This window comes from Abramis brama, assembly GCF_963993115.1.
Source record: "Abramis brama genome assembly, chromosome: 23".
NCBI classification, from domain to species: Eukaryota; Metazoa; Chordata; class Actinopteri; order Cypriniformes; family Leuciscidae; genus Abramis; species Abramis brama.
This window is the reverse complement of record NC_139985.1, coordinates 30,643,291-30,664,780: the sequence shown is the minus strand read 5'-3', so window position 1 is coordinate 30,664,780 and position 21,490 is coordinate 30,643,291. Positions and strand designations below refer to the sequence as shown.

General features: G+C 36.9%; 1 protein-coding gene across 1 annotated transcript in view; it reads left to right on the top strand.

The window, feature by feature from the left end:
• atg7 (ATG7 autophagy related 7 homolog) overlaps nucleotides 1-21,490 on the top strand; it is a 98,694-nt gene that overhangs the window by 9,858 nt on the left and 67,346 nt on the right. Inside the window, exons 5-12 of the mRNA XM_084100841.1 lie at nucleotides 307-384; nucleotides 466-582; nucleotides 1,842-1,988; nucleotides 3,875-3,963; nucleotides 6,698-6,819; nucleotides 10,697-10,787; nucleotides 10,863-11,007; nucleotides 13,811-13,969. Of these exons, the coding sequence (XP_083956967.1) occupies nucleotides 307-384; nucleotides 466-582; nucleotides 1,842-1,988; nucleotides 3,875-3,963; nucleotides 6,698-6,819; nucleotides 10,697-10,787; nucleotides 10,863-11,007; nucleotides 13,811-13,969 (948 nt within the window). The remainder of the gene's footprint in view (nucleotides 1-306; nucleotides 385-465; nucleotides 583-1,841; nucleotides 1,989-3,874; nucleotides 3,964-6,697; nucleotides 6,820-10,696; nucleotides 10,788-10,862; nucleotides 11,008-13,810; nucleotides 13,970-21,490) is intronic.

Below are 21,490 nucleotides of genomic sequence, written 5' to 3'. Positions count from 1 at the left end.
TCGATTTTAGATCGTATGACAGATACTTTGCTAAAGCAATGGGGCAAAACAGTGTTAGAGACTTTTTATGTTATTACGAGAAGTTTTAAAATATTTTCTATTCATTATGAACCTGGAGGCACAGATTAGACTATAACAGGCCGCATACACAATTTATAGCTGCCTTTTCGGAGATCGGCGTGAGATTGATCATATATGGGGGTCTGTTGCATCTACTAGATTGAGAACCCCTTGCATAAACTACATTAGAAATTATTTCTGGTAAGGTCAGCTTAATTAATGCTAATAATGTTGTCGTCTTCACAGATTTGGAGCGCTATTCAGTCGGGCGCCGCGTTGGACGACTCCTCAATCCTAAACAAATTCATCCTCTTGACATTTGCGGTTTGTATGCCAACACTGTCCCTATAAATGAATGGCCTGTCATTTTTCATTTGTGTCTGACCGGTCTTTTTGTTGATCCAGGACCTGAAGAAATATCATTTCTATTATTGGTTCTGCTTCCCTGCCCTTTGCTTTCTGGAGGGGGTCCAGCTGGTGCAGGAGCCGCTGTCGTTAGAGAAGAGTTTCTCAGACAGACAGGTGTGATGACAACGATGAGGACACACACTACTGACGAGGAGGTTTTGTGTGAAGGATAATGAGTCATTAGTCAGTGCATTATGGAAAGCATGTGCTGATTAGAATTTGTAATGCAATGTTAATTATTTGAATGCATAATATCATATAGGCCCCAAGACGCCTGAGTATTTAGAAATCTATTTTGCCTTTTTCATATTTTCCTCATATTCTCCATTGTTGCGGCTCCTCTCTTCCCAGTCTGTCAGTAACGCTCTGTTTACTTCCTGTCTCTATGAAGCCCCTCCTTCTAACGCTCTGTTTACTTCCTGTCTCTATGAAGCCCCTCCTTCTGAAAAGCACACTGTGCTCTGATTGGTCGGCTGGAGCAGTGTGTTGTGATTGGTCGAGCGCTTTGAGTGTGTTTGGGAAATGTCCCGCCCCTTACCATAACCGCCAGTTTAACACACTACTAACTAACTCAACCAGGCCCCGCCCCTTTATTCTGCGCATAAATTATTCGCCCCCCTGTCCCCATAGGAAATTACGCCCCACCCTCTCTGTCTCTGGTCAGTGCAGTGTCTGTGTGACAGGGGGAGTGGCCTCAGTGTGTGTGTGTGTGTGTGTGACAGGGGGAGTGGCCTCAGTGTGTGTGTGACAGGGGGAGTGGCCTCAGTGTGTGTGTGTGTGACAGGGGGAGTGGCCTCAGTGTGTCTGTGTGACGGGGAGTGGCCTCAGTGTGTGTGTGACAGGGGGAGTGGCCTCTGTGTGTGTGTCAGGGGGAGTGGCCTCAGTGTGTGTGTGTGTGACAGGGGGAGTGGCCTCAGTGTGTGTGTGTGACAGGGGGAGTGGCCTCAGTGTGTGTGTGAGAGGGGGAGTGGCCTCAGTGTGTGTGACGGGGGAGTGGCCTCAGTGTGTGTGTGTGTGAGAGGGGGAGTGGCCTCAGTGTGTGTGAGAGGGGGAGTGGCCTCAGTGTGTGTGTGAGAGGGGGAGTGGCCAGCGGCTAGAGCGGCAAAAGCCCATGTGTGCTTCTTTTACCGATATATATTTACCGATATCTTTTGCCTTTCTAATCCAAACAACGTCAAATTTGGCACTGCACTTACTCGTGCCCGTAGCAAGACACCCGTCAAGTTTGAAATCCATCGGACTAACGGTTCGAGAGATATGCAAATAACAGACACACACACACAGACAGAAAGACGTTCCTGTAATTTATAGATATATTGTGTTTCATGAGCTTCTGAGGTGGACTGATTGTTTTGGATTGATCTGTTTCACAGATATTGAGTCTGACAGCGGCGTATGACAGTCTTTGCTCCTCAAGCGGCACGACGGCTGTCCCACATTTTCTGCTGAAGTACAACGATGAAAGTGTTGAAGTCGCTCCTCTGAAAGACCTGAACTCCTTCTTCCCAGACCTAAAGAAGGTAATTTCCAGTATAAAGTAGAGCTGCACGATTAATCGTTAAAGGATCGCGATCTGGATTCTATCAACCACACTATCTTATTCTTTAATGATTCGGCTCTGTCTATTAAAGCTTTGATAAGTCGGATCACAGTGAACAATCAGATCAGAGTTCTGATCCAGAGAGAGCCGTTGTCATGTAAAGATGTGAAACAGCTTCACAAACAGTCTTTTCAACACACAGTATCATTAATTCTGTCTTACAATCATTCAGATTATCACAGAAGTACTGAGATAAAAGTTTATAGTTCAGATATAAACACTGATGTCTACGGTAGAGATCAAAATAGAGTAAATAACAATTACATCGTTACACCAGTAGGTGGCGACAAGTGACTGATAACATTTTTATTGTCATTGAATCATCACTTATTCAAGAGATTTGTTCAAAAACGCTGATTCATCCAGTAATGAAACAAGTGAAGTCTTAATGAGTGAGTCATTGAATCATTCACTCAAATCAATTTTCTTTAATATTCATTCTAATTAATTAAACATTAAATTAAATTAAATGCACTGCAGCAATTCATATTTTGTCAAAACCCAAGTAAAAAAGTAATGTACATGTTATTTTATTTAGTTGTCTGTTCAAAATCGTGGGATAATCTTGATCTCTATTAGAAGCAACAACAACAAAAATCCAGAAGTGTGCAGCTCTAGTATAAAGCAGTGGTATTTTACTTTTATTATAGTTTTACTTATATTTTGAATTAGCTTTTATTTTTTATATTTATTAATTTTAATTTTAGTGGATTTTTTTGTAAATTTATGATGTGTATTTGTCATTTAGTTTTTTTTGCTGTTCACGTTTAATTTGTTTTTATTTTAGTTTTAATTTATTTTCAGTTAATAATTTTAGAGCTTCAAATTAAACTTACTTCAGTTGATTGCCAAGGCAACATTTCTAATTTTCGTTTCGTTTAAGTTTTTTTAACTAAAATATATGCTTTATTTTAGATTTTTAATTAACAGAAATGTTTTTGAATAGTTTGTTAGTTTTAGTTACCAACAACCCTGGTATAAAGTTTAATCATTATTAATGGAATATTTGTGGTTAACTAAAATTCATCAACATTTATGGCATGCTATAGATTACCATATTTAATAATTGGACTATCTATGAAACGAGTCAGAACTGTGTTCTGTGGAGATGATGATGAGTATTTGATCCAGAATATTCCTCACAATAATTACTAGGGCTGGGTATCGATTCAGATGTTCCAGTTCGATTTCGATTCGCAAGCTCTCAAATCGATTCGATTTTCAATTCTCGATTTCGATTCTAAATTCGATTTTTGTTTTCGATTCTGGATTCGACTCGATGAATATAGAGTTAATACAAATCCTGTATTTATAAAAAAGAACAGTGAACATAAGTTTACAAGTGGTTCATTTATAACTCTTAAACTCTTTTAATTTGAGGTACACTTGGGTCCATTAAAACAGAACCCAACTCTATATTTCAAATGCATACAGTAAATAGACAGGATTTTGATGGAAAGATGAAAAATTGATGCTGAGAATTGGACGAGTCGGAACAGTCGCACGCCTCGATCAAACAGCATCTGGTTATTTTATGTTTAAGATAAAACACACATAATCTCACAGCATTAGTGTAACATATGAACAGTGGAGGAAAACTAATACTGGCTTTTGGCTGATAGATAAATAAATATGGAAAGAAATCGATTTGTGGCCTTTGAGAATCGATTTTGAATCGACCGCATTTTAAAAAAACGATTAACTGAAAAATCTTCTTTTTTTTTTTTTGCCCAGCTCTAATAATTGGCATGTGACTCTTCTCAGTTTGTCAGTATGATAAGGGTCTTGTCCTGGTTTGTTTTCTAGATTACTGTGGGTGTGTATGATCCATGTACACTGCCTCAACATCCGGGCTGGCCTCTCAGAAACCTCCTCATCCTCATCGCTAAAACATGGTACGTCTCTAATAGTGAGCTTTTCCAACGCACTTCCCACTGGTGTGAAATCATAGCCCTGTTTCCACAGTTCCACTCATTTCCTCCTGACGTTACTTTCAATCTCAAACACGTTTGTTCTGCAACTGAAAGAATGTGAGAAAATGTGATTTCCAACCATCTGCTAATGTTGTGGGTTTGTAAGAGTGTGTTGCAGTGTTGATCCATTGACTTTTTGTCTGAAGTTTAATATGTGTATACTCGTTAGTCGTATTTTTATTTGTTAGTCGTATCCACCTTATTCCTACGCCACGAATTATGGGTGTAACTTCCGTTAAGCTGTAAACAGTCAGTGAAACGCTCGCTCTATGAACGCAATATGTTAAAAAAGTTTCACAATGAGAAGACATTAATCTACTCACCCTTCAACCATCCAACATTAAAAGGACATTTAAAAGTGTAAAAGCATCAACAAGGCATTTCAACAGACCAAATAACCCCAAAAGCGCAAGTCTTTCCACAGCAATAACGGACGGGTTAAATATCACTGTAGTAATATATATATATATATATATATCTGTATTATGTAACTTATGTTGCCTTAATCAAAAATGTTCATTAACTTCAGCATTGTGTGACACTATTTCAAAGTGATTTCCGTCATTTTGTCAGATTATAAATTGCATTTACCTGTGAAAACAAACCTGGAAAGAGACGTGAGGATTTGAGGAGAATAACGGGAGATTATTTGTGCATTCCAGTGAATTATTAATTGAATATATCGTGAAATTAAATTTGGCAAAACAGACCACAAATGTGCAGTATATGTTGTCCTTTTTCATACTTTTACAGCGGATTGCAAAGGGAAAAAAGAAAATAATCACGAGGAAAAGAAAGCGGAAAAGAGCTCTTGCGTAGACATTCTTGTTATAACATGTCACGTTAAAATAAATATAATAAGTATTATTACGTTATTCTCATGATGTCTGAAAATAAATCATGAAGGAAAATTGACAGCTCAATTCAGTCGATATTTACGTATCAAATTTACGATAACAAACGGCAACTGGGTTTGCTAGAACTTTGCTCTAAATGTATGGTAGCAACATTTTAAATTGTACAGGTTGAACTTAAATTTACAGTTAAAAAAACATATACTGTATGTCATTAGTTGAAATAGTTTTAAAGCTCCCCTGTAGTAAAAAAATCACCAAAATTCCATGAAAAAAAATGTCTTCATGCCTTAAAATATCTTGAATGTAACTCGACACCCTTGCCTCATTTAGTATATGCGGTTCTATGAATATGCAAATGAGCCCCGCCTCCACTCACTCACTCAGCTCAGAGATCCACTGGTTGACGATCACACGTTGATCTGATTGGTTACAAGGTAGTTTGTGACGTCAGAAACACCAGCGATTTCAAAGCGTGTTTTTGAGACTGTCTTTGGTTCACTGCAGTTTTAAGGAGGAAATACTCAGCAATGGAGTCGACTTATGAATTTACACATGGTTTGTCTCAAAGGCGTAATTTGCGGGTGGGACGGGTGGGACATGTCCCCACCACTTTTTGCTAAGGTCGATATTGTCCCCACCACTTTTGAAACATCTTGCGGCACGAATGTACCAATACAAATAAATAAAACATCTCCAGTTAACTAGCAGAGCATTCATTTAGTTCGTTTGTTAAATAAGAGGCGATCTCTCGCTGAAATGTGTTGTTTCTGAAGTGATGAAAGTGCTCGTTGCCGCGGCGATCAGTGGCGCGGACACGCTGTTCTCTTATGGCTCGCGCACAGTCTTCACTCGGACGCGCGCTTCAATCCGTTGAGGAGACTCTCTATTCGTTCCGGTGAAATTACAAAACAAAACGCACACAAACGTGTCCCTGCCTGATATACAACCACTGATAAACATAATCGGTTTTGATGAGAAATAAAAAACCTATAAGAGTGCGGATTAGAACCCAGAACCTCTGACACGCTTGGCAAAAGTTCTGTCACTGGACCACTTAAATACACGCTTAAAATTGTTGGATCTATTTATTTATTCACGTGAAAATTCTCACCACTAACAACATATATTAGACCTCATTAAACGACAAATTAAACCCAATGTACTATTTAAATCGATTGCTGGACATCGTAATGTTATTGTACATACATCTGATTTATGATTTAGCATTGTGTTAGCAACGCTTTTTTATTAAACATTTATTTATTTACTAATGTAAGCTACAGGACATTGTCTTTCAAAACATGACCTGCGCGAAAAAAAAAGAAAAATGAATGCGTCTCAGTCCCCAGCACATCTCAAACCAAACTGACGCCCATGGTGTGTCTTAAAGCAGATTAAAAACACCACATACACACATAAACAACATTAAAAGCTGGATTTTCTCCACAGGGGGACTTTAATAAACCAAGTTACTAAAATATTTTTTTTACCTTTAGAATTTATTGACAGCCAACTTAAAAACACAGGTGGTAAAGACAAATCCACATAGTTAAGTTCATCACAAGCAGCTTTTCCACAAGCTGAGGTCAGTAATAATATATAGAAGAAGCACACAGTGAGGATGTGATGCTTTATGAAGTGTAGAGCAGAGTGTCTGCATTTCTCAGCTTTCCAGTGTTGAAATGTCACATCTGTCCGCCTGACTCTTCCAGCCGGCGTCTCTTTGTAATGGTGAGTTTAAGGTCACTCAAAGACGGTGTGTGTTCACAGTGCTGTGTGTGTGTCCGTGTGTTTGCCAGGGGTTCGCAGCTGGATGTTCTGGAGGTTTTGTGCTTCAGAGACCGAACTCTACAAGGGACCCGCTCCGTTCGGCACAGCATCATCTTTCGGGTCAAGCTCCCGGACCTCTCGGCTTCTGCAGGTGATTTATCATCTTCTGCCGAACAGACGCACAAAGGCTTCGGTCCTCAGTCTGTCAGCCAAAGGTCAAACTTTTAAAGCCGCTTTTTGGGTGACATGAACCATGAGTGACTTTTCACTCTGTTTCTTCCTTCCAGCTTTACGAAAATGCTAATTATCTTTATCATTTTTTATATATTATCATTCATTCTATGTAAAAATGGTTTTAACTCTTTATTTTGATAGTCCACTTTAGTAGGGATGCACCGATATTACATTTTTTGGCCGATACCGATAATTCTTTATATTTGAAAGCTGATAACCGATATATTGGCTGATAAATCTAAATCCAAGTTTTTATATAATTTTTGAGAGCCTGATTACAAAAACAAAAGTCTCAACATTAAAATCCACGACCCAAACACACAATTATGATGTTCTTAATATAATATTATGCAGCCGATATGACACTTTACTGTATTTTCCTTTTTTGAAGTGATTTCAATCATATTTCAAGCAGTTCATAATCATCATGTTGAACAGTCGCATCTGAAGCGTCTCAGCTGGAGGAAATAATACATTATTTATCGGCGTTAATATAATGGCCAGATTTTTTTTATTTTGCCGATAACATTTAAAATGAACATATATCAGCCGATACCGATATGGTGGCCGATAAATCCCTACACTTTAGACATTCTACTAACTATAAGTAACTTTGCAAGTGCATGTCTACTCGCAGTTATTGTAGTAGACTCTCTGCTTAATATCTGCTAGCACTTTATTTAGACGCTCCAGCCAGACTGTAAGTAACTTTACGACTACGTCAACTTATTCTACTAACCCGAACCCAAAACTAAGTCTGACATTCCATTATAATTAATGGCTAAAATTGAGAAAAAATCTATTTGATAGACTCATCAGTAGCATTATTGTTATCGGTTATATTTCTCTTCATTCATAAAAAGATCCCATTAAACAAATAATTAAAATATAGACTACTGTCTTTGTTGTTTCTACATTGAGATTAAATGTGAAATTATTACAATATAAAAATATATAAAAAAACTTTAATTTTAGGTGCGATTAATCGTGATTAATTATAGAAAAATGTGATTTAATTAGTCTATAGACAGCACTAGTACAAATGCATTTTAAAGGGATAATTCACCCATAAATGTAATTCTGTCATCATTGACTCATTCCAAACCCATTCCACTTTCTTTCTTCGGAAGAAACAACAGAACTAGTAACTAAGCAACCAACATGTCCTGTCGCTTTACACAGCCATGGCTGGCTAATTAACTCTCTAATTTACATGGTTTCTGGTTGAGTGTAAGAGTCAAAAAGTGTCGTGTGCGGCTATTTGTAACCTGAATGTGTCTGGCTCTCGGTGTCAGTCATTTTAATATATTTCAGCTGTACAAAAGCAGCTCGTTATGCTGATTGATAGTAAAAACTGGTATTTGTTTTCATATCATTGTAATCATAAGTGTAAATGTTTGTACAGTCTACTGCACTTTGTTAGTATTCTTGTTATTTACCTATTGCTGCTAATGTAAAAAAAAAAAAAAACATTTGTCTAATTCTAAATAAATAAAACAAAGATTATTTAAGTACGTTTTACAAGAAAGTGCGATTTCAGTCCTTTCAAAATTTCACGTTTAATTCAATGTGTTAGTTTGCAATTATTTATGAAATTTACTAGCATTTTCGGTAACACTTTATGGTTACACTTTATTTTGCGTTGTCATTGTTACATATGTTACATGTACTTATAACAGTAAATTATGCATAATTACTTGCAACCCAATCATAATCCAACCCTAACCCTATAGTAAGAACATGCAGTTGCTTAATATTACTCAGTACTTAAATATATAATTACACTGTAACAATGACACCGCAAAATAAAGTGTAACCGTATTTTCTGAGTGAAAATAGTTTCCACCGTGTAGATCAGGGTGAGCATCTCCTCATTTTCTCTGCATGTTCAGTATGGAAGGGTTTTCAGTTTTACATCATGCTTGTCTGCTCAAAGCCCTGGTCCTTCATCCGAGCGGCTTCATCGCTGGAGAATCCCTGACATTCAGCCTCATCACACATCAGACGTGTGAGCTCCTGTGGGAGTCTCTGCGCTGATGGTGTGAATTGGGGTGAAGCGGTCAGCTATGGAAGGACGGCGGTATATAGACCTGATAAGGGCGCTGAAAGATCTTGCTGATGGAAATACTGTACGGTTATTCTATTTTCACATGGATGGCCTCTTTCTTAAACACGTCTGTCCCTGATCGCATGGTTCTTCTCACACACATGCATGGATGTCTTCACACTTCAGTGAGGTTTGACTTTCTGAACTGCGACATTCACTTGCACTGAAAAGTCCTGTGATTGAATTCTGGGTAATCCACCATTATTTCACAAACTACATAGGCATATATATGACCAACATATACATATATATGAGAGATAAAGGGATGCATGATATATCGGCTGAAGAATCAAAAATACAAAAATGGTGTGCACATCTCAAACACCCAAATTGGGCACAGGTGCAGGACAACTACATGATATAGACAAAATAAAGAAGTGTGAAGTCCGCACACTGAAAATTACTGAAACGTTTCGACCCTCAGGTGAGACTTTTATTTTTGTAATCAGGCTTTCAAAAATTATATAAAAATTTGGATTTAGATTTATCGGCCAATATATCGGTTATCAGCTTTCAATTATAAAGATTTCTCAGTTATCGGTATCGGCCTAAATGTTCATATCGATGCATCCCTAATCTCGGGGCGTTCATGCGTTTAAAAAAAAGCTAGTCGGTTTGTTCAACTAATCATTTTTACTAGTTGTCCAAAAAGGTACTCAACTAGTTGCCAAGTCATTGCTTTATGTAAATGAAAACAGTCTTTGCACCAATGGTCTGCTGTCGTCATATCGAATAAGCACAGCTGAAGTCATGTGATCGCTGACTAGCTCATACAATGAGCCATTGACTTAGTCAGTGAACTAGTCAGTGCAACTCCTGCTAGACAGAGCACAAACAAATGGAAATGGCGTTTCATGCGCAGGGTTTTGAGACCTGTTGTTGTTGAACTGCTTTTTTAACTATTATTTTCTAATGTCTTGAGATGCGAAAAACAAGTAAAACATGATAACAGTGGCTAAAGACATACACTGTATGTCTGAAGCAATAAAACATCACCTTGCATCAAATGTTTCAGTAACACTTTACAATACGGTTCCATTTGTTTGCATTAGTTAGCTATATTAGGTAACATGAACTAACGAATGAATAATACTTTTCAAAAGCATTTTTTAATCTAATTTTGGTCATTTCAACATTTTCTAATGCGATATTAAAATCAAAAAACGTATCTGTGCATATTATTTATGGGCCCTTTACTAACATGAGCTAACAATGAATAGCTGTGTTTTTATTAACTAATGTTAATAAACAGTGTAACAAATGTATTTATCTATAGCTGTGTTTTTACTAACTAATGTTAATAAACAGTGTAACAAATGTATTTATCTATAGCTGTGTTTTTATCCACCTATTTTTATGCCCATTTTGGGGATATCGCTTAAAAAACGCTGGATTAAAAAATATGCATAAAAAAAGTATCTGTTCAATTGAGGCGGATATATTTGTATCCGATAAGAGAGATAATAAGAGAGAAGAAGAGACACCAGTTCAATTGAATGAAAAAATAGCTATTGTTGTTTAATGCATAAACCAGTGTTAACATATTGTAAAGTGTTACCAATATTTAATTGTCATTTGACCTTATTTTCCCAGATTTTATGACAGAATTGTGATAAAAAGTTTAATAAATAAAACTTTTTTTTCTAGATTTTGCATTATATGCAAGTTTAATAGCTTGTTTCTGCAGTGTGTCCGAAGAGCGTGGGTTGGGAGAAGAACCCTAAAGGAGCGATGGGACCCAGAAGTGTCAATCTCAGCGAATGCATGGACCCTAAAAGGTACTGAACACGGCGTTGGACGTTTATGAGATGTTTTTCTCAGTGGTATGTCACACATCTGATGATTTCTCCCAGGCTGGCCGAGTCTTCTGTGGACCTGAACCTGAAGCTGATGCGCTGGAGGCTCGTCCCGTCTCTGGATCTGGATAAAGTCGTGTCCACCAAGTGTCTGTTACTGGGAGCTGGAACGCTGGGATGCAATGTGGCTCGAACACTGATGGTGAGAGACATTTATTTGAGATTATCAGCAATTTACAGTCGAACCAAAAAATGATTCAGACACCAGATATATTTTTTTTAAATAATTTTTCACTAGTGTGATCAGGACACTATAGTTCATTTATGTCAGTGAGGAGAGCAAAATAAAGTAAACTGTGACATATTATACCCAATAATTCTTCATACAGTGACTACCAGTGACATTTATAAACATTTGGGACCAAAAATGATTCGGACACTTTGAGCTGATCATGTTTTGCTGAAGTGTGTTTTCTTTAATTGCTAATGCTCTTTTTACACACAGACTGAACACAATGAAGCATTGCTTGGTGATTGGTTGAGCTAAACTGGTATTATCTAATTGTGTAGTTAAATTTAACAGCTGACAGATATTCAACATAATTCATGTGTGAGACAGTCTAACAGAAGGACGGACAAAACCAGTCAAATATCCACTGAGTTCTGCTCATATTTTAGTACCATTTTCTAAACTATAGCGAATAAACTGTGATAATGTGAGAAATGTTGAAGGAGTCTGAATACATGTTGGTTTGACTGTCTCATCTGACAGGTGACGGAAACGCTTTCTTTGCCTTCAGTATGGATTCCTTGGCTTGCTTTATGTCATTTAAGTACTTACTTGCATTCACCATAATTGCTTCTTAATGGTTTTTGAAATTGTTGTAAGCTTAGGACTGTAATTATAGAAAAATTGAGACAGATGCTGCCATTTCAAAATAATGGTGGTGTCACTCGATGGCTGAGATAAACATGTTGGCAGTATGAAAATGAAAATGATTGCAACATTAAGAGAGTTCTCACACTCAGTTCCAAGAGCGGTTCTCAATAATTTTGTCTGAAATGTAAATGCTCCAAATGGACCTGGACCCTTTTATAGTGGTTCACTTATAGTGTGCCTTGTGAATGCAAAGCGATACATTTTTTAAGAGTCTATAAGAAGCCTAATTTACAGAGAAAGGAGGTGTGTTTGTGCTGAAAAGAATATTTATGCTATGTAAATATCAGTTTATCGATTTTAATTAGTTCTCATTTTGATGAATCAATGATTCTTAAATCCCACCTGTGCTGTTTTCAGTTGATGAATGAACAAAACTTCACTAAACTATTATTTTATCATGAAATTCAGGCAATAAATGTGTTTTTTGTGGGACTTTAATGTGTGCTGACAGTTGGCTGATCATCTCTTTCTCTTTAATACTAGTTACAGCACCAATTAATCATTAACGAACATGATGAAAGATACAGACCAACTTACTGAAATCAATCCTGTCTCATGTAATCCATCCATCAGTGTTTCAACCGTGGAAAGACCTAAAAAAAAAGCAATAATGTCACGTAATGTCACATTCACCTCACAAAAGCCATTCAGTGACCAGAAAAATAACTCTAACATGTTCTTTAATATTTAATTGATTAAATCTGTAATTAAAACAAGTGTTTAAATGAACTAGACACTATTTAAATGATTATATTTTTAAAAATTAATTGACCTAGAAACTTAATTATGTCATTAAAAAGTATATTATAATAAAAATGTGCAATTTAACCTGTAATATTATAGCAATGTAGCGACTGACAGGGTTCCCTGCATAGTTTAGTTGAGAGAGAGAAAAATTGACATACTGTACCTGTTATATATCTAAATGAATCGATATTGAATCAAGATCGGAATTCAATTGAATCACAAGCTTGTGAATCTTAATTTAATCGTATTGTGAAATTTGTGTCAATGTCCAGCGCTAATGGCGAAGTCTTTGAGTGAGTCATTGAATCTTTCATTCAAGAGATTTGTTCAAAAACGCTGATTCATCCAGTAATGAAACAAGTGAAGTCTCTATGAGTGAGTCATTGAATCATTCATTCAAGAGATTCGTTCAAAAACGCAGATTCATCCAGTAATGAAAAAAGTGAAGTCTTTATGAGTTAGTCATTGAATCATTCATTCAAGAGATTTGTTCAAAAATGCTGATTCATCCAGTAATGAAACAAGTGAAGTCTTTATGAGTGAGTCATTGAATTATTAATTCAAGAGATTCGTTCAAAAACGCAGATTCATCCAGTAATGAAACAAGTGAAGTCTTTATGAATGAGTCATTGAATCATTCATTCAAGAGATTTGTTCAGAAACGCAGATTCATCCAGTAATGAAAAAAGTGAAGTCTTTATGAGTTAGTCATTGAATCATTCATTCAAGAGATTTGTTCAGAAACGCAGATTCATCCAGTAATGAAACAAGTGAAGTCTTTATGAGTGAGTCATTGAATCATTCATTCAAGAGATTCGTTCAAAAACGCAGATTCATCCAGTAATGAAACAAGTGAAGTCTCTATGAGTGAGTCATTGAATCATTCATTCAAGAGATTCGTTCAAAAACGCAGATTCATCCAGTAATGAAAAAAGTGAAGTCTTTATGAATGAGTCATTGAATCATTCATTCAAGAGATTTGTTCAAAAATGCTGATTCATCCAGTAATGAAACAAGTGAAGTCTTTATGAGTGAGTCATTGAATTATTAATTCAAGAGATTCGTTCAAAAACGCAGATTCATCCAGTAATGAAACAAGTGAAGTCTTTATGAGTGAGTCATTGAATCATTCATTCGAGAGATTCGTTCAAAAACGCTGATTCATCCAGTAATGAAACAAGTGATGTCTTTATGAGTGAGTCATTGAATCATTCACTCATGAATAAAATGCAGTTTTTTTGTGCTGAAATACTGCAAAAGGCACAAATGTTTAGTGTTTAGTTCTGGCTAAATGTTTTTTTGCTGTGTTTGTTTTGAGGGCTGGGGTGTGAGGCACATCACTTTTGTGGACAACGCAAAGATCTCCTACTCTAACCCGGTGCGACAGCCGCTGTATGAGTTTGAAGACTGTCTGAGTGGAGGGAAGGTGAAAGCTCTCGCCGCAGTGGACAGACTACAGAAGATCTTTCCTGGTGTGGTGAGGAAATCTTTCAACAATATATAAATTAGAGAAAAAGAGTGGAAAATGTAAAGTCTAGGTCTGCAGTTGCATATTTCGTTTTTTTTCACTGCATATAAGACCAGGGGTCTCAAACTCAAATACCTGAGAAGCATTGATATTAGAGCTGCATGATTAATCATAAAAAATTGCAATCTTGATTCAAACATCCACACAATCTCATTCCTAATTACATTGATTTGCCTATTAAAGCTTTGATAAATTGGATCACAGTGAATGTTCAGATCAGAGTTCTGATCCAGAGAGAGCCGTTGTCATGTAAAGATGTGAAACAGCTTCACAAACAGTCTTTTCAACACACAGTATCATTAATTCATTCTTACAATAATTCAGATTATCACAGAAGTACTGAGATAAAAGTTTATTGTTCAGTTATAAACACTGATGTCTACGATAGAGATCAAAATCGAGTAAATCACCTTTTGAAAGTAACTTGGCACTTCAAATAATGATTGTATCGATTACATCGTTACACCAGTAGGTGGCGACAAGTGACTGTTAAAAATGTAATTGTCATTGAATCATTCATTCAAGAGATTCGTTCAAAAACGCTGATTCATCAGGTAATGAAACAAGTGAAGTCTTTATGAGTGAGTCATTGAATCATTCATTCAAGAGATTCATTCAAATACGCTGATTCATCCAGTAATGAAACAAGTGAAGTCTTTGAGTGAGTCATTGAATATTTCATTCAAGAGATTTGTTCAAATACGCTGATTCATCCAGTAATGAAACAAGTCTTTATGAGTGAGTCATTGAATCATTCATTCAAGAGATTTGTTCAAAAATGCTGATTCATCCAGTAATGCAGAGTCACTGAATCATTCATTCAAGAGATTCGTTCAAAAACGCTGATTTATCCAGTAATGAAACAAGTGAAGTCTTTATGAGTGAGTCACTGAATCATTCATTCAAGAGATTCGTTCAAAAACGCTGATTTATCCAGTAATGAAACAAGTGAAGTCTTTGTGAGTGAGTCATTGAATCATTCATTCAAGAGATTTGTTCAAAAACGCAGATTCATCCAATAATGAAACAAGTGAAGTCTTTATGAGTGAGTCACTGAATCATTCATTCAAGAGATTTGTTCAAAAATGCTGATTTATCCAGTAATGAAACAAGGAAAGTCTTTGTGAGTGAGTCATTGAATCATTCATTCAAGAGATTTGTTCAAATACGCTGATTCATCCAGTAATGAAACAAGGAAAGTCTTTGTGAGTGAGTCATTGAATCATTCATTCGAGAGATTCGTTCAAAAACGCTGATTCATCCAGTAATGAAACAAGTGAAGTCTTTATGAGTGAGTCACTGAATCATTCATTCAAGAGATTTGTTCAAAAATGCTGATTTATCCAGTAATGAAACAAGGAAAGTCTTTGTGAGTGAGTCATTGAATCATTCATTCAAGAGATTTGTTCAAATACGCTGATTCATCCAGTAATGAAACAAGGAAAGTCTTTGTGAGTGAGTCATTGAATCATTCATTCGAGAGATTCGTTCAAAAACGCTGATTCATCCAGTAATGAAACAAGTGAAGTCTTTATGAGTGAGTCACTGAATCATTCATTCAAGAGATTTGTTCAAAAATGCTGATTTATCCAGTAATGAAACAAGGAAAATCTTTGTGAGTGAGTCATTGAATCATTCATTCAAGAGATTTGTTCAAAAACGCTGATTCATCCAGTAATGCAGAGTCACTGAATCATTCATTCAAGAGATTCGTTCAAAAACGCTGATTCATCCGGTAATGAAAGAAGTGAAGTCTTTATGAGTGAGTCACTGAATCATTCATTCAAGAGATTTGTTCAAAAACGCTGATTCATCCGGTAATGAAAGAAGTGAAGTCTTTGTGAGTGAGTCACTGAATCATTCATTCAAGAGATTTGTTCAAAAACGCTGATTCATCCAATAATGAAACAAGTGAAGTCTTTATGAGTGAGTCACTGAATCATTCATTCAAGAGATTTGTTCAAAAATGCTGATTTATCCAGTAATGAAACAAGGAAAGTCTTTGTGAGTGAGTCATTGAATCATTCATTCAAGAGATTTGTTCAAATACGCTGATTCATCCAGTAATGAAACAAGGAAAGTCTTTGTGAGTGAGTCATTGAATCATTCATTCGAGAGATTCGTTCAAAAACGCTGATTCATCCAGTAATGAAACAAGGAAAGTCTTTGTGAGTGAGTCACTGAATCATTCATTCAAGAGATTTGTTCAAAAACGCTGATTTATCCAGTAATGAAACAAGTGAAGTCTTTGTGAGTGAGTCATTGAATCATTCATTCAAGAGATTCGTTCAAATCCGCTGATTCATCCAGTAATCCAGAGTCACTGAATCATTCATTCACACAGATTTAAAAAAAAAAAAAAAAAAAATGTAAAATAGACTGCAGCAATTAATTGTCAGAACCTCTAGTAAATTACGTTATTTTGTCTGTTTGTCAAATCAGAACTGTGGGAGAATGTTTTTTGTTTAACCCCGCAAAAAAACCTGAACAGTTTGAACATGAAACCTGAACCATTGAACAGTTACAAATACAAATGTAAATGTTATACAATCATCAATTTAAACAATGCACAGTTATTGGCACAGGTAAGTGTCCCATCATTCCCTCTGTGTTTTTATTGGACTAATGATGCCTGAATAAACTATTCACACCTGTCAGGCTGAATGAACCTATGCTGCGGGTCATTAGTTTGAGACCCCTGGATTAATCAGGGGGGACTCAATTTCAACATGCAATTATCCAGAGCAATGAACACTGAATTATGCATTTTAATATTGGTGAAACGTGTTTTGCTGGTCTGCAGATTAATGAAATGAAAAGCCAAACAATGTTTTTGACCAGTGCAAATGACTGATGACTGATTACAAATGACTGAAATGTTTATTATATTTGAGGAGTCTCATAGCATTTAATCTCATAGCAGTGTTCAATATAACACATGCTCATATGAAACGTGGCCTCTCTTTATCTGCTCAATGATCTTCTCATGCATCACTGAGCACATCAGTGTCAGTTGTGGACGCAACACACACAAAGGAGGAATATCAAACAGAAATAGTCTTTATTTAAATAAACAAAACTTACTGGAAATCGCTTGAGAATAATCTGTAGAAATGCAGAAGATCGCAAACCACACATACATTTGTAAATGTTTCATTTTCATCTTGTAAACATCATGTCCTCATAGAGCTCGTAATTACAACTTGTAAACTGGGAATTTTCCGAGAGCTCCTACTTCCCATAGAAACACATAATTCCCAGTCCGAGGACGTGAACATCTCTGTGTAGAACATCACATGTTGTCATTACGAAATTACGGTAATTACCACATGGCGTGAACACAGCATATACACACAGGACCAAATTAGTGAGTTAACGAGGGACAGGTAGACACAATAGGTTGCTATGGTAACAGATGAGAACCCACTAGATCAATCAAGGCAAACAGGAACTAAACACATGAAACTAAACCAAAGCAGAACATAAACCTGACAATCAGACGATGAGGACCGACTCTTACTGACAACCGGAATAGAGAACAACAGTCGGTTCCGGAAGGCTCCTTTCATTTTCTCCATAGGGAAATAGATTTTTAACGATACCTTACAAACGCTTAAAGTCAGCCATACTTTGAGTTACGAGGTTGTTAATCGATGGTATTTGCTTCTGTTGAAGCCGTCAGCCTGCATTATTTCAACTTTATCGTGTTTAAAAGTGGAATTTGTGGAGAAAAATTGCATTACCCATGATTCTGTACAAAAATTCCACCAATCAGAGTCGAAACATGCAAAACGCGGCAAAAGATCTCTTTAGCTCCGCCCACTACCTGCGAGTGACGTCATCGAGTTGGTCTCTCTACACTCTCAAAATACTTAAATATGTGTAAATATATGCATATTTTACAATTAACTTAAAACATAATGTTTGTATACATAATCAACATTTTAAATGAGTAGCTGTATATTTCTTGTTCCTTGTTCGCAATGCTTCATGGGATTGTAGTTCTTGTACCTTTTGTGTTTTTGTCCGATTTTTTGCTTTAAATCAAATGTTATGATTCACCTTGTAGCTGGTTGGCTTGGTTCGAAAACTTTTTTGAAATCCCTATGGGAGAAATGAATGGAAAAAATACTTGACGCTGATGCACTCAATTGTTATTAAAATATGTCTACGATACGAGGAAGAAAATATTGAACAAGAAAAGGAAGGAGGAGGTGGAAATGTGAAATGGACAGACTGAGAACTGTATCATATTAGATAAAAACACATAAAAACCTGGGACGTTTGCAGTTTAAAAAAAGGTAATAAATCACAATATATGTTATTGCAATGCTTAAAGGGGTGGTTGATTATGATTTGACTTTTCTAACTTTAGTTAGTGTGTAATGTTGCTGTTTGATCATAAACAACATCTGCAAAGTTACAACACTCAAAGTTCAAAAGTTCAAAGCAAAGGGAGATATTTGCTTTTAAAGAAATCACTTTTTTTTTAGAGGGACTACACGAGCTTCCTCCCGGGTTAGTGACATCACCAAGCCTAATATTAACATAAACCCCGGGAACGCAATTTATAGATTATCAAGACAGAATATGCTAATCAATGACTAGAAGATAACTCCACATAAGCTTCATAAATTCATCAACTAACCATTCAGAAATGTCCTGTTGCTTCTACATGTTGTCACTTCTTCTTGAGTCTCTCTGGTCTGAACATAAAAGGCTAAAAGTTTTTGAAATTTTCAGTGCATGTGTGTGTGAGTGCAAGCTGTTTAAGCTCCTCCCCCTGTGCCGGGAGCAGCAGCTCATTTGCATTTAAAGGAACAGACACAAAACGGTGCGTTTTTGCTCACCTCCAAAAATTGACAATTTGAACATGCTATATAAAAATATCTGTGGGGTATTTTGAGCTAAAACTTCACACACACACTCTGGGGACATCAGAGACTTATTTTACATCTTGTGAAAAGGTCATTATACCACCCTTTTAACATATCACAAAATGTTTAAAATCACAATAATACTGCTGGTAATTCCCACCCCTATAATTTACTACTTAATTGGTGGATGACTAGTCAACTAGTTGACCATCCCGAATCCCGAATTACTAGCCATCTCATCCATTTCTTCATACTTAGAGGCTTTTTCTCAGATATGTTCCCATTGCTAAGCAACAAAATCAGTTTGGGTACATGTTGTCCTTGTGTTTTATGTTAAGCGGTCGCATCAGACTCATGTGACTCAGACATTAGCCGGGCTTCATATTCATGACTCTGTGTGGGAACGCTGTTGGCAGGTGTTTACATCCACAAGGCCTGTGAATCCTCTCTGCTATCACATCCGCTTCACTTCCCATGATTCATCATTCCGGGCAGCTGCAACTAATTTCATTCCAAAAGCCAAGTTTGGCCATTCGCAACCAAGAAGAAAGTTGACCAGACTAAATTAAAAGCATGTCCTGATCATAGACTGTAAAAAATATGTTCGTAGTGTGCGTGACTTCACCCGTAGTGTTTCTGAAGAGCATTTTTGAAGCTCAAAGTGGGCGGAGCCGGCCGTCGCCATCTTGGCACTCCCGGATAAACGAAAATGTGCAGCGAGGCGGATTAGCTGAGGTGACGTGACGCTAACAGACAGCAGACATCAGGTGACATCAAGGTGACCTGTCAATCCACCTGTCACTCAAGTGGCCACGCCCTTAATTATGCACAACTTTAAGGCTTAATATAATTTAAACGGATGAGTTATACAAAAATTCACCCCCTCACAGTCGTCATGAAGGGCAAAATTAGCAATATAGACCAAAATCACTTTTTGCACCAGACTGTAAACATGTTTTTTTCTGCTGTAAAGTTGGACATTTTAACATGCGGGTCTATGGGATTGACTCTCTTCTGCAGCCGGCCTCTAGTGGCCAGTCGATGAACTGCAGTTTAAGTCACTTCAGTGTTAGATTCAAGAGAGAGACCGGAAGGTGCCGCTTGGTCCTGATATGTTATTTTTACGATTACATTTTTAGTTGATTTTGAGATCACCACAATTCCCGCCAAAGGCATACGCAGAATAAAGGGGCGGGGCCTGGTTGAGTTAGTTAGTAGTGTGTTGAAACTGGCGGTTATGGTAAGGGGCGGGACTTTTCCCAAACACACTCGAAGCGCTCGACCAATCACAACACACTGCTCCAGCCGACCAATCAGAGCACAGTGTGCTTTTCAGAAGGAGGGGCTTCATAGAGACAGGAAGTAAACAGAGCGTTACTGACAGACTGGGAAGAGAGGAGCCGCAACAATGGAGAATATGAGGAAAATAATCAACATTCAAGCAGTAGAGCCGGAAACAACATCACGACTGTAAAAGGGCATAATACAGCCTCTTTGCAATGCATAGGACAGCCAGCATTTTGAAATGTATTAAAGTGATATATAGGCTGAACGGGAAAATACACGATTTTGTAAATGCATAAACAAGTGTGTGTATGTGAAGGTGAACAGCTGCAGATGATATCAGCAAAAGTCATGTGAGAGGATGATGTGGTTCCTCGCGCTGTGATTGGCTGATCATTGGCCACCTGTGATGTTTGTTACTGCCCTGCAAATCTGCATTATTGAGTCTTTTGGAAAACAACTCCGACATCATCACTTTTAATCATGTCTGAAACTAAATGAATGTGAAATCACTCAGTGTTGTTTTTATTAATTAGCATTCCACTCAATTAAAGCTGCACCTCCTGCAAACATGAAGAGTTTATCAATAATTTGTTGACTAATAGTCCAAACATGAAGATGATTGCGCGGTTCTATGAATATGCAAATGAGCCCCGCCTCCACTCACTCACTCAGCTCAGAGATCCACTGGTTGATGATCACACGTTGATCTGATTGGTTACAAGGTAGTTTGTGACGTCAGAAACACCAGCGATTTCAAAGCGTGTTTTTGAGACTGTCTTTGGTTCACTGCAGTTTTAAGGAGGAAATACTCAGCAATGGAGTCGACTTATGAATTTACACATGGTTTGTCTTAAAGCAGATTAAAAACACCACATAGACACATATAAACTACACTAAAAGCTGGATTTTCACCATAAGAGGACTTTAAAAAAAAACATCAAATGAGGATTACAAATTTCATACATAATAGTATAGAGATCTTGTAGCTGTGATTGACAAGATTAAATAAATGTCACACCAAATTTCTATAAGTGTGAGAACAGAAGATAAATCTGTGGTTGTGTTTTTTTCATAGAAATTAACGATTTTTCATGAATTAATAGTGGCCTAATCCTGCACAATGGCTGTATAGTGGCTAAATTATTAAATGGGTAATGGCTATATTATGAAATGCATAGTTTTTACCTTTACTGATTTCATTGATTAAATGTCTTCACCTTCATTTCTACATCAGGTTTGAAGGGTCACTGTATCGTCACTGTAGCTTTATTTTCTGTCAAACTGATGAAATGGATGCCGAAGTCTC